The sequence below is a fragment of the Orycteropus afer genome, unplaced genomic scaffold, assembly GCF_000298275.1.
Source record: "Orycteropus afer afer isolate SDZICR_OR568_19922 unplaced genomic scaffold, OryAfe1.0 scaffold00376, whole genome shotgun sequence".
Classification (NCBI taxonomy): Eukaryota; Metazoa; Chordata; class Mammalia; order Tubulidentata; family Orycteropodidae; genus Orycteropus; species Orycteropus afer.
Genome location: NW_006921963.1, coordinates 207,726 through 222,404, shown reverse-complemented (window position 1 = coordinate 222,404; position 14,679 = coordinate 207,726). Strand labels below are relative to the sequence as shown.

General features: G+C 42.5%; 1 protein-coding gene across 1 annotated transcript in view; it reads right to left on the bottom strand.

Annotated features, from left to right (window-relative positions):
- Window positions 1-14,679, bottom strand: part of COG7 (component of oligomeric golgi complex 7) — a 111,114-nt gene that overhangs the window by 51,131 nt on the left and 45,304 nt on the right. The window contains exon 7 of the mRNA XM_007953190.1: window positions 7,943-8,141. Coding sequence (XP_007951381.1) covers window positions 7,943-8,141 — 199 coding nt within the window. The remainder of the gene's footprint in view (window positions 1-7,942; window positions 8,142-14,679) is intronic.

The window sequence follows — 14,679 nt, the reverse complement described above, 5'->3', positions numbered from 1 at the left end:
GATATTCCATATACTAGGCTAGGCATCCCAGAAGTTCCTACATTCAACTACAAAAAAAATTTAATATGTTTGCACCCAAAATTTCAATGTGCATATTCCATGATGCAGCAATTCAACTTCTAAGAACTATCCCAAAGAAATTAAAAAATATGCAGAGGTACAGTGTATATTGAAGGATGTTCACAAAATCAATGCTCAGGATCACAAAGAGACAAGGATGGGTAAACACAATAGCCTATTTGCTGATCCCACATCCTTCTGGTACCTCCGATCCATATCCCACACAAAAGTGAGCAAAATATTCCCCAAACAGACATCTGACCACATTATTGTCTTACTTAAAACTTTGCAATAATTACCACTGCTGTTAAGTTGGGAGGTGAAAATCCTTTCCATAGCCTACAAGGCCCTTTTGAGGACTAAGGTGTGCCTGCACCAAGCCTTGGTATTTTCAATCACCTCATATGCCTGTCTAAGGCATTTGACTGCTACCCAGAAGGCTCGTGGTTCAAACCCACCAGCCACTCTGTGGAAGGAAGACTGGGCAATCTACTTCCACAAAGATTTCCAAAACTATAAACCAAACCCACTGCCGTGGAGTTGGATCCAACTCATAGCGACCCCTTCTTGAGTTTCTGAGGCGCTATCACTACAGAAGTAGATTGCCCAACCTTCCTTCCAAGGAGTGGCTGGTGGGTATGAACTGCCAGCCTTCTGGTTAGCAGTCACATGCCTTAGGCACTATACCACCAGAGCTCCACCATAAAGATTTACCGCCTCAGTAACCCAAAGACGGTCGCTGTGAGTCAGAATCAACTCGATGGCAATGAGTTTGGTTTTTTTGTTGTTTTTTTATTCATATGTATGTGAAAGCTGGACAATAAGGAAAAACAGAATTGATGCCTTCAAATTAAAGTGCTGAAGAATGCTGAACACACATACCACAGTTGCTAGAAGAACGAACAAATGTGTCTTGGAAGAAGCACAGTCAGAATGCTCCTTAGATGTGAGGATGATGAGACTTTAGCTCATGTACTTTGGTCCTGTTGTCAGGAGGGACCAGTCCTGGAGAAGGACATCACGTAGAGGGTCAGGGAAACAGAAGACGACTCTACAAAATGGTTTGGCCCAATGGCTGTGACAATGGGCTCACTATTGCAACAACTGTGAGGATGGTGCAGAACCATGCAGTATTGTGTCCTGTTGTACACAAGGTGGCTCTGAGATGGAAATGACTTGATGGCACCTAAAACCACCAACACAAGCCCTATGGGATCTGACCTCAGGAGGCAAGAGAGGGTGAAGTTCAGAGTGAAGGTTCTTCAGTCAAAGCCCTACTACTTCAGAGTTAAATTACTGTGTACAAATGACATAATCTTTCTATGCCTCCATTCCCTCAGCTATAAAATGCGGACAATGACAGCATCAACTTTATTAGGCTTTTGTGAAGATTATGTAAATCAACAGATGTCTAGCATGTAGCAAGCCGCAATGAACGTCAGTTATTTCTATTATTCCTTCCACACCTTCATCCTTCTTCACTCTTCCCCCCGCTTCAGCCTCACCTCCTCTCAGTTCCTCAGAGTACCACGCTCCCTCTGGTCACACGCGAATCCTTCTGCCTAGAAGATGAAGATGAAGCTTCATCTAGTTAGCTCCTTCTACCCCTCTTATGTTGTTATGATCAGCGAAGCTATGCCACTGGTATTGCAAATATCAGCAGGGTTCCCCATGGGTGGCAAATTTCAGAGGTGCATGCAGACAAGGAAGAAAAAAAAGCCTGGCAATCTATTTCCACAAAAGAGTCGATGAAAATCCTATGAAAAAAGAAAAAGAAAGGAAAAACAACAACAACAACAATGAACCTATGAGTCACAAGAGAATATCAGAACACTGTCCAGTGGAGAGCTGGAAGATGAGCCCCCTGGGTTGGAAGGCATTCGGATACACAGCAGTCACAACGGACTAGACCACAGCAGTAACTGTGAAGACGCAGCAGGACCAGACAGTGTGTTGTTCTCTGGTGCACAGCGTTGCCACGACTCACAGTGAACTCAACGCGACCAGCAACTCCTCCTCCTGCAGGACTCACTCAGCTCCAGCTACTGGTCTCCGTCGTCTCTGTTGATATACTCTCCTAGAACCATCCTGCTTTTCTTCAAAGGACTTATCTTACTTTATAAGTACACAGCAGTGTGATTATTTGATTATCTCCCACCAGAATGGCACATGAGAAAGCAAAGACTATGTCTGGTTTTGCTTAGCACTGCATCCTCAGCATCCAATACCCCAGAACTAGCCCATTTTTAGCTAAATGAATAAAAACCAGTTACATCTATTTTGACCTATCCACAATTCAATCGTGAAAAAACTGCTTATGTCTGTAGAAGAGACACACACAGAGCTGGGAACCAAGGGTCTCCCTGTAAGAGAAGGAGATGCAAGTGGGGTGGTAAGAGGTGAAAATCTGGCGGTGGAGAGTCTCCCTGTAAGAGAAGGAGATGCAAGTGGGGTGGTAAGAGGTGAAAATCTGGCGGTGGCAGGTTTTATTTGGAAGAATCGGTATAAACTGGGGCTTTCTGAATATGTATTCCCTAGCTCTGTCCACCAGAAAGCCTCAGACGCAATGACACCCCAGCAACAAAGAGCACCTCTAGTGCCCAGGTGCTGGCTTCTAACTATCATGTCGCACTAGAAGAAACCAGGATTCCTTGAAAAAACGGTGATTTTCAGGCCCCTGACACAGGGAAAATACAAGGTATTCCTAGAAAATTTTGTGCCAAAAAGCAAGGGAACACTCAAAGACTGATAGAGATGTGTCACAAAGAGATAGAGAAGCCAACCAGATACGGTGCCCACTGATTAAATTTAAAATAATTTGATTATCAAAATGAATGACAATAATGGACCATAACCCAGTGAATGAAAAGAAGAATCCATGTGTTCACACTGATATTATATGTACATAAAGGAAAACCTATCTTTTTCAAAAGAATGCCAGTTAACAAATGTAGAAGAAATGACAGAATCAGAAAATTATCACATTATAGTCAACAATGTAAAAATGTATTCTGGCAAAGATTATCAACAGATTTAAAAATCACTAAGTCTATGTTTCTTGGGCAATAATATATTTTTATGGGCTCAAAGTTACTTATTAGTAACAAGGACAACTTAACGACAAAAAGATCTAGCAGACACAACATTAACCAAATGATTAATCTAACTCATCACCAATAATTGGAGATTATGTGTCTAATGTGATGCAACAGGAAGTATACATCATCACCACTGTGGTGTTCCTGCCGAAACTGTATGGTGCAAGCCAATCACAAGGAAATCCTCAGACACTTTGAGAATGTGCGACATTCTCCAATAAAACTACCCAGCATTCTTCACAACTGTCAATGGCATGAAAGACAAGAGTAAGATGAGATGATTCTTTAGATTGAAAGCGATTAAAGAGCCCTAACAACCAAATGTAATATATTTACATTGATAGGGTTTTAATAGGAGGAGAGGTGAAGCAGCAGCTATTAGAAATATCTGTGAAACAACTGGGAAAATTTGGATATGGATTGTCTATTAGATGATAACATTGAATTGATAATAAATTTCTTGGGTGTGATAATGGTAATATTCTATTAAAATATATTAAAAGTATATTTAAGTGCATCCACACACACACAATCTGGATGTGTGTATAATTTAAAGCGTTATCACTGGACAGCAAGTTGAAGATGATTTGTCTCCTTCCTTGTATCTCTAGATTTTTCTAAAATGAATGTTTATTGCTTATTAATTGTAACATCAATTTAAACTGCTTTAAAATTCTACTCTCCATTACATAATCTTCTTTATCTTTTAAATGGTACCAAGGGCATGTACCAATTATAAAAATAACAGGAAATTTTAAAGGCAAAATAAAACCTGGAAAATATATCTGTACCACTTGATAAACAATAGGGAAAAAGTCCTGACTATATAAGGGTCTTTTGAAAACATACATCAAAAATTTTTAATTGGTTATGTCTAACAAGTGGGATTATAAAAGACTTTCATTCTGCTATCTACCTCTGTATCATAAATTTTTACAACACGCACGTTTGTCACTTTTATATGGAATAATATAATATATTTATGTATTTTGAAGAAATTATTTATATACCAACCAGAAACAGGTAAATTCCCAAACAGAAAAGTAGGCAAGATAATAAATAATTCAAAAGAGAAAAAAAAAATACTATTTTTATAATATAATGTTCAAACTTGCTAGTAATCAAAGAAATAAATTAAAACGATGTCTCATTAATTGCCTAAGAACCTGGAAAATATGGGAGAAAAAAGATAGAGCCTAGTACTGGTGAGGGCAAGGGAAATGCTATGAGTTGAACCTAACCACATATGTTACTGACAGACACAAGAACTAGTAGAAACTTTCGAAAGGGCAAGATATGACTAAAATATCTGGGATTTTAATTTCTTAGTATTTTCAATTTTAAAATTTATCTAAAGAAGAATCAGCTGGGGCAGCTACCACTGTCAACCACTTGGAAAGGGATCAATGTAGGAGATCCTAGATAGAGTGGGAGAAAAATGTGGAACAAAACGCAAAACCATAAAAAGGACCAGGCTTACTGGTACGATAGAGACTACTGAAAACCCCTGAGACTATGGCCCCGAGTCACCTTTCAGGCCTGGAATTGAACTCATTCCTGGGCGCACAGGAAGGGACACAGGGAAAAGGTAACCACAGGAAGTGGGAAGAGAGCTGTTGCATGATGGGGAGACTCATAGCTACCCCTCCCTTGGGTTTCCGAGGTGGTATCACTACAGAAGTAGATTGCCCAACCTTCCGAGGAATGGCTGGTGGGTTTGAACTGCCAGCCTCCTGGTTAGCAGTCAAGTGCCTTAGGCACCACACCACCCGAGCACCCACATATATATATATATTTGTGAAAAATGTGTTAATATTCAAGGTTTTGAACTGGTTCATGCCGGTTTCACTCCAGATATACTGAATCAGAATCTACGTTTTAACAAGATTCCCATTCCGATTCAGTACACAGGCATAGCTCATTTTATTGGCTTTGCTTTACTGTACTTTGCAGATAACTGTATTTTATTTTTTTACAAACTGAAGGTCTGTGCAACTCGGCCTTAGTCAAGTCTATCGGTGCGATCTTCCAGCAGCAGGCACTCACTCCGTGTCTGTGTGGCACATTTTGGTCACTCCCGCGACATTTCCAGCGTTTTCATCTTGCTACCGCACATTTAGTATCCTATCAAAAAACAAAAACCAAACCCACTGCCACTGAGTCTTTACAGAAGATTGTCCCATCTTCTTTCCACAAAGTGGCTGGTGGGTTTGAATTGCCAACCTACTGTTTAGCAGGCAAATGTAGTCTACTAAAGACTACAATTCAGTGTATAAACATAACTTCTTATGCCCTGGGAAAAAAAATTCCTGTGACTCATTTTATTGCGGTGGTCTGGAACTGAGCCCGCAATATCTCCAAGGTATGCCTGGATCTGGCATGGAAATGCATATTCTCAGAAGGGTGTGGGACAGGAGCGAACTGGTTCAAAGCTGTGTTTCTGTGTGAGACACATTTGGCTCTCCTTATCTGAGGGCTCTGCATATGTGAATTCAATCAACACAGATTGTATCAAAAACATGGGGGAGGTGCCTAAAAAGCAATTAAGGGTCAAAGCCATCCCTCAAAGGCTAACAGGGAGGTAAAGCCCTATTTTCACAACATTTACATTGTATTAGGTATTACAGGGGGAGCTCTGGTGTCCTAGTGTCTAAGGCATTTGACTGCTAACCAGAAGGCTGGCAGTTCAAACTCACCAGTCACTCCTTGAAAGGAAGAATGGGCAATCTACTTGGGCAGAAATACCATCTTGGAAACCCAAGGAGGGGTCACTATGACTCAGATCCAACTCAACGGCAGTAAGTTTGGTTTTGGTTTTTGGTAGGTATTACAAGAAATCTTAAAGATGACTTAAAGTTTATGAGAGGATTAGTGTAGGTTATATGCAAACTAATAGAGAAGTAGTAGATATACAAATACTATGCCATTTTACATAAGAGACTTGAGTATTCCCTAATTTTGGAATCCACTGGGGGTGGGGGTGTCATCCTGGATCCAATCCCCAAGGATCCCGAGGGACTACTGCACTGGGAGAGAATACAACAAAATGTTGACAGTGGGTCTCTCTGAGTGATGATGTTACCAACCATTTTAACTCTCTTTAATTTTTACTTTTGTATGTACTTTGTGTGTATTTTTCAAATGGAAAAAAAAAAAAAACCTTGAAAACCTCAAGAGGAATTCTTAAAAATCTACACCCCTTGTTGCTAACTGACAAAGGCCTTCTCCCTCTGCTTCCTGACAGGATGGCTCTCTCATCAACAGTGTCCATCAGCAGTTGGAGGAAGGCATGCTGTTCCTTGCCCCGCCTTTATTCCATTCCACTCCACTCCAGCAGGATGCATGGCTTCAACACCTCGGGACCACTGTGACAATGGTACCCTGGCCCCTGGAAGCTTGCCACAGCCACCCTGCCTCTCTCACAGGGCCTGACAAGTGAGTGTGCCAAAGTACCGTATGAATCATCAGGAACCCGAACAATAAACACACTCTCTGGAATGTACAGGCAATTACACTCAAGTGTAATTAACGAGAGTAACTATTAAATAGACCAGGTTGGTGACACACACCAGCCAAACGGCAGACAAGGCCTTCCTGAAGTGATTTCCTGATGTGACAGCAGCACGCATCACAAGGTCTGTGTTATTTTAAAACGCATGATGCTTTTTCAGCATCGATGGGGAAACAACTAGGGAAACGGAACACACCACGCATTGGTCACTCACGTGACAGTAAGGAGTGATCTGTGCTGGGACACACTGGGGAAAGCCCCTTTTTTTTTAAGCCTTTCGTCCTTCTCTCCTACCTTGCCCTGAGAAACCTGCTGTTGCCCCTGTTTTAGGCTTCTAGTGCCACTGTGACAGAAATACCACAAATAGGTGGCTTTAACAAACAGCAGTTTATTCTCTTACAGTTTAGGAGGCCAGAAGTCCAAGTTCAAAAGTGCCAGCTCTAGGGGCTGGGTGAAAGCCCCTCAACCTTGGATGTCAGCTCTGCCTCTTGCTCCCAGCCCACTGAAACTGGAGGCTTCTCTTAACTCAGGCAGCTGCTGGCTGCTGAGGCTGACAAACCCAAAGTCAACAAATAAAATGGCATAGTCCCAAGACTACCAAACAACATGGTAGGACACTAGTTCAAGTCCAGAGGCAGTCCCAAGTGTGCCATAAGCTAGATTCCACTCCCCCAAAGCTTTTCCTTAGAAACTGGAAGCAGACCACAGCCCTAAGGCAGCTCCTCAGCTGCTCCAGTAGATTCCACAATGACCACCAGTCTCATCCTGGGGAATAACCACATCCAGCTGCCCAGCCACTCAACGCCAGGCCCTTCCAAGTTGACACACAATTTAACTACCATACCCCTTCAAAAAGCTCTTCTCACTGACTTGTTCTCTTACATTTACTTCTTAGGTGAATTGTCTGAGCCTTTTTGATGACTTGAAAGAAGACTCCCACTGTCACCTGCTCCCAGTGGGTCACCACTAATGTCTACCTGCCTCACTGTTAAGCGTGTTCACATTCCAAGCCTCTGCAGAAGTGCCCATCGCTTCCCCAAGCGTACAAAGCGCCAAGGCCACACTGGCCCTAGGTAAACATATTAAACAACTACTTCCAATAGAGGGCACTGTTCTCAGGGACAAGGCTTGGCTACCTGTTGAGGTAGAAAACACTGATCCACGGCATTTCTGTAACATCAGTCACCCGAAAAGGCAAACAAACCCAGGCCCTGGAAGCCACAGAGAGCGAGTAAAGACAAGCCAGAGAGAGCTGGGAGGAAGGAGTATTTACGGAGGTGGGGGAGCAGCGCCATCTCCAAGCCCTTGGCAAAGTGGGCGGTGATGTCATAGAACTCCAGCAGCTTGGTGAGCTCCATCTCGGGCCCCGCCCTCTCCAAGGCAGAGCTGAGGCACATGGGCAGGGAGGGTACCAAGGCCCCCAGGGTCTGAATCAGCAGCACTGTCACCACCTCGCGCGGGTTCTTGAAAACCTGCAGTGGGAAAGACGGACGTGGGTTAGCACGAGGGCCAAACAGGAGCACCCCCTGGAAAGATGCGGTCTCTGCCGCTGACTACTTAATTATCAGATGGGAACCTAACTCACTGTGCAGGCTTTCACCAAATGCACAATGATATTTAAAAACATAATAAAAAATAAATTAAAAAGATGCACTCTCCTAGTTTGTACAAGGAAATCTGATAGCCGACAAGTGGTCTGGTGGTGAGTTACAAACCCAAAGTCCTCCTCAATGCAAACGTGAACACACTGAGAAAGTAGGCACAACTTACAACTCGCCCGAACAATTGGCCATTTCCAGCCTAATGTTGGCCCCACACAGCCAGTTATCTTCAAATCTATCAAAGGCTTTCACATAGTATTTAATAGACATTCATAATCAGTAGGGAGAGGGCTGAGAAGACAGTGCAGGATTTGGGGCGGGGGAGGTAGGGAACAAAATGGACTTGAAGACGAGCAATTCACTGCCGTTAAGCACCCTTGCACACTGGCCTGCACCTACCTCAAACCCACCTTTTCCCTGACACAGCTCCAAGTCAAGATGGGTCGTTTACTCTCTTTTTAAATTGATCTCTGTTTTTTGCTGTTGTTGAAAACATACACAGCACAAACATACACCGAGCCAAGTTTCTGCATGGACAATTCAGCGACCCTGATGACATTCTTCCAGCTGGGTAGCCACTCTCATCCTCGTTCCTGAGTGGTTCCTCCCCCATTCACATAAACTCACTGCCCCCTCCGGTTCCTCTCTACTCTTTGAGAGGTCCTAAACATCTGACCCCACACACATAGCTCTTAGAAGAGCATGATGCTCCAGGCAGATCTTTGTCACTAGTTCAGCTAAACTACTATTCAGTTTGAAGATGACTTCAGGGAATATTTGTGGTTTAAGGTTTAAAGATTATCTCAGGGCAAAAGTTTCAGGGGTTCCTCTACCCTCTATGGCTCCGGTAAGGCTAGAGTCCATGAGCATTTGAAATTCTTTTCTGCAGTTTTTCCATTTTGATCAGGATTCTTCTATGGAATCTTTAATCAGAATGTTTAGGAACGGTAGCCGGGCACCATCTAGTTCTTCTGGTCTCATGGCAAAGGAGGCAGTGGTTCATGGAGGCAGTTAGCTACACATTCCACGTCTTCCTGTTCCTGACTCTCCTGCTTCCTCTGTTGCTCAAGGTGAATAGAGACCAATTGTTGTGCTTTGGATGGTCAGCTGAGAGCCCTAAGACCCCAGGCACTATGCAACCAACTAGGAGGCAAAACAGAAACACTAAACACGTTATCAGGCCAACTAACTGGAATGTCCTATGAAACAATGACCCTAAACCTCCAAACAGAAGGAAGGTTGGGCAATCAACTTCCATAGTGATACCGCCTCGGAAACGCAAGGAGGGGTCGCTATGAGTCGGGTGCGACTCGACAGCAAATAACAACAATAAGACCTTCAAACAAAGGAACCTCAATCCATGAGGTCTTTGGTTATATACAAGTGGCCTCAGCAACAACTCTTTTATTTATTTTTGCCGCTGTTATAAAGATCTTTATCACACAATTTTTGCCGATTCAACTTTCTATAGGCGTACAACTTACTGACAACAAATACATTAATTGGCTGTGCAACCCTACCCTTAATCAGTGTGATTTTTCCATCACCATTAAATCCAAACTCTGTATTCCATGAGAAGCAACACCTCCCCTCCCTTCTAACCCTGGTAACCACTTTTCTAAGAAACTTTGGTCTCAATATATTTGCCTGTTCTTGTCTTTTTATATAAGTGAGATCAAACAGTATTTGTTCCTTTGTAATTGACTTATTTCACTCAGCATGATGTCTTCAAGCTCCGTCCATGCTATAGCATACATCAAGACTCCCAGGGGCTGAGCAGTATTCCACTGTGTGCTTGTATCACATTTTGTTTATCCATTCATTTACGGATGGGCCTTTAGGTTGTTTCCTGTTGGCTACTGTGAATAGTGCTGCAATGAACTGGTATACAAGTATCTGTTTGAGTCTCTGCCTTCAAGTCTTTGGGGCATATACCTAGAAGTGGAATTGCTATGTCATATGGCAGTTCTATGTTTTAGGTTTTCTGGGAAACCACCACACTGTTTTCCACAATGGCTGCACTATTTTGCATTCTCAGCAGCCATGGAAAAGGATTCCAGTTCCCTACATCCTTACCTACATTTGTTATTTTCTGGGTTTCTTTTCTCTTTCTTTTTTTTTCTTTTTTCCATCTTAGCCATCCATGGGCATGACATGTATCTCATTGTGATTCTGATTTGCATCTCTCTGATGGCGAATGATACTGACCATCTTTCTTTACATGGGTTTGGTGGCCATGTGACTGTCCTCTTAGGTGAAATGTCTATTCATGCCCTTCATCCACTCTATGTCTTTTTGCTGTTTCGCTGCAGAAGTTGTATGTATTTTTTGGTTATTAGATTCTTATCAGATCTACGGTTTCTGAAGATACTCTAACAAGAGTTTGGATCGTTTATGCTTGAAGACCACCAGGAATAGTCCATCCAGAGCTTTTTGGTTATGCTGTTGTTGTTATGTGCCCTCAAGTCGGACCCAACCCATAGTGACCCCTTCTTGGGTTTCCGAGGCAGTATCACTACGGAAGTAGGTTGCCCCATCTTCCTTCCGAGGAGTGGCTGGTGGGTTTGAACCGCCAGACTTCTGGTTAGCAGTCATGTGCCTTAGGCACTACGCTACCAGAGCTCCCCTTTTCGGTTATAGACTCACTTAATCACTGAGGGTCTTTCTTATTGGCCTATCTATTATAGATCTCTTGGACCAAATTTGACTAATGTACACAGTCCACTGTGTGTGTCGGTGTAGGAGGTGGTCCTCACAGACACCCAGTGCTGACATAAATGCCTTTTTATTACAATTAATTTAAATATGCACAAACATGAAACAAGATATGAGAACTGCTCTTATGCAACCATAAGGCCAAAAAGAAATACACGTTTTAAAACTATAAAACCAACAGAACTCTAAATAATAGGACAGATAACTACGATGTTCCACTGCAAGTAAACTGACGTTTTGGTCATTACTTTGTTCTGATTGCTATGGCCCAGGTCCTTGAGAGTTCAGCATGCCTGTACTCTCTGTGCTGTGTGGTGTGAATTCTCACACCGTCTCTCTACTCAAGCTATTAAGAAAATGTTCTTCGATGAGGCAAAGTATATGTGAACTGCTATATGGAAAGTGAATTTGCTCTGTAAATCTTCACCCAAATCACAATTAAAAGAGAAAATGTCCTTTGTCAACTCGGTTAGGGCACTAAACAACATTCACTTGGCACCACCACTCATATCATGTAAGCATTAAGTATTTCTCATTGGTCCCTAGTGTAGCTATAAGACAAATGCACCCACTGAAATCACTTGGCAGCAAATGGTAATACAGTGGTCACGCACATAACCCAAAACGTGGCTGTATTTCTTTCTAAGATTATCACTAATGTGGAAGACAAACATTTAAAATTCTCATCACAAATTCACAAAACTTCAGCGGACACTTGTTTGGTATGAGCCACACTGTACTACACTCTGATTAGAACCTCCCAGCTGGAATGTGAGAGAAAGAGAGGAAAGGGCCAAATAAAACCGACAAATCACGAGACGGCCAAACAGCCAACAAGTCTCCAACCTGTACTCCCTGGACAGCAGTCTTCCAACTACTTACAGGATGTTACTACTAGCTGAGCTACTCTCACAGGCACAGTTGGAATTCTTATTTTCCCAGTGGCCTTCCAGACATTTTTCCTTCAACTATTTCTGATTGTGGATCTCCACTCAACCAGGACAAAAATCTCTCTGTTGACATTTTTTTCTTTTAGTCCTGTTTTAGCAGGTCCTAACAATTGTTCATTCTTCTTGACCTGGGTACCTTTTACTACATTGCCACCAATACCATCCTACAATGGTCAAAAGGGTCTTTCCTTGTCTCCAACCTTTTCTTCATCAATTCATCCTATACATCACCATCAAATTCATTATTCTGTAGTATTATTTTAAAAACTAATTTTATATTTTAAATATTGCAAGGTTCACCAAGTGTTAACATTTTCTCACATTTCCTCTTGCCCACCCCCCCCCCACCAACCACCTGAGAATTAATCGCAGGCATTATGATATATGGAGCCCTGGTGGTGCAGTGCTTAAAAACACTTGACTATTAACTAAAAGGTCAGTGGTTAGAACCCAACAGTTGCTCTGCAGATGAAAGGTGTGACTGACTGTTCCCATAAAGATTTCAGCCTAGGAAACCCTATGAGGCAGTCGTACTCTGTCCCATAGGGTCACTATGAGTCAGAATCGACTAAATAGCAAAGAGTTTTTTGTTTTGATTATTGTTGTTGTTGTTGTCGTTTGCCGTCGAGTCGCCCCCGACTCATAGTGACCCCTCCTTGGGTTTCCGAGGCAGTATCACTACGGAAGTAGGATTGCCCAACCTTCCTTCCGAGGAGTGATTATTATGACACTCTAAATACCTCTGCACGTTCTTCCTAAGAACAATGGCATTCTCTTACATGACTATAATACAATTAATCAAACTTAACCTTGATGTATTAACATTATCTAATGTAGTCCATGTTTCCCTAAATGTCCTTTTAATGCTCTCAATTTTTTTTAATTATGCAGAATCCAGTCACAGACCATACACTGCCTTTAGGTGTCACAGTTCTTTCAATCTCTTCTAATTTAAGTGTCCTCCAACTTTTTTTCTTTTGTGGTATTAACATTTTTTAAAATCCCAGGGCAGCTGTTTCACAAAATGACCTTTCTGGATATGTCTGCATATTTTCTCATGATAGCACTCAAGTTAAACACTTCTGGTAGGGAAATTACACAGGTGATGTTTTGACACTAAAATATTCCTCAATCAGTAAACCGGCTCACTCTCTACTGCTCCAGATCCCCACCCGCTGTGAGTCAACTCCACCTTCTGGAATTCAAAGCTTCCACTCCACACCTATCCTCATTCTCCATCAGCTGCGCCAACACAAACCCTCCTCCCTCCAGCACCAGCACAACCCCCTCACCAGCCCCCAAACATGCCAACGTAGAGAGAACTATGAAGTTGGGAGAGGCCTTTAGATATTGCCCAGTCCAGCTTCTTCATTTAACAAAAGAAACATCTTACTATACAAAAGAAAGGAGACCAGCAGGGATGACAACTATTCCTGCCTATAAGAAGAAAGACTGCCTCCTCCCTTGGCATTCTGAGAGAGGACTGGGCATGAGAACCTAACTGTACCCTTATCTTCTACTTAAATGACTGGGAAGGGAAAGAGACTACATGGGTCTATTCCAAAGTTCTGACTGGTTGGTCAACCAAAACTATCAAGTCCTTCAGTGACATTTTTAAAATGCATATTTCAAGGAAAACATGCTGAGTCCTTGTTCTGGTTACCTAGTGCTGCTCCGACAAGAATATACCACAAATGGGATGGCCTTAAACAGGCGTTTATTCTCTTACAGTTTGGAAGGCTACAAGTTCGAGTTCAAAATGCCAGGTTCTAGGGGCTGGGTAAAAGCCCCTTGACCTTGGGCTTCAGCTCTGCCTCTTGCTCCCGGCCCACTGAAGCTAGAGGCATCTCTTCAGTCAGGCAGCTACTGGCTTCTAAGGCTAACAAGCCCAAGGTCAACAAATAAAATGGCACAGTCCCAATGTTACCAAACCACACAGTGGCCATTCATTCAAGTCCACTGAAAGTCCCAAGGTCAGCTGAGTATGGAAGGCTGCTGAGCAACGACACAGCTACATGCAGGGTTCAAGTGTGCTATAAGCTAGAGACCATTCCCAAAGCTGTTTCTTATATACGGGAAGCAGACCACATACCCAAAGCAGCTACTCAGTTGCTCCAATAGATTCCACCAAGGAATTAATTACTAATCTCACCATGGGGAATAACTACATCCAGCTGCCCAGCCACTCAACCAGGCCCAGGCAAGTTGACACACAAACTTAACCACCAGAGTCCTTTATACTCAAAGATTTCCTCTCTCCTTTAGAGTTCCCAAGCAAAAGAGATTCTCTCACCATTGGCCAAAGAACCACCACAGAGTTCACAAACTGCAAGACCAAACTTAGCAACTAGGGCTGTAGAGTTAACCCAAGTAGCCCATGTAACAACAATCAGCCCCTACCTCACATGAGACACTAAAATTATTCAAGATGGACCATAGACCTAAATGTAAAAGCTAACCAAAGCTTTTAGAAGCTTTGCAACTTGGAAGTCAGCAACAAATTCTTAAGAAACAGAATGCAATAACCATAAAAGAAAAACACTTCATCACTATCAAAACCTCTACTCAAACCACAGACTAGGAGAATTTTTATCTATAAAGTATATCTGACAAAGGACTTATAGCCAGAGTATACAAAGAGCTCCTATAACTCAGTAACTAGAAGGCAAACAATCCAAATGTTTAAATGGACAAAGATTTGAACAGATACTCCACGAAGAAGATATACCAATAGCCAATAAGCA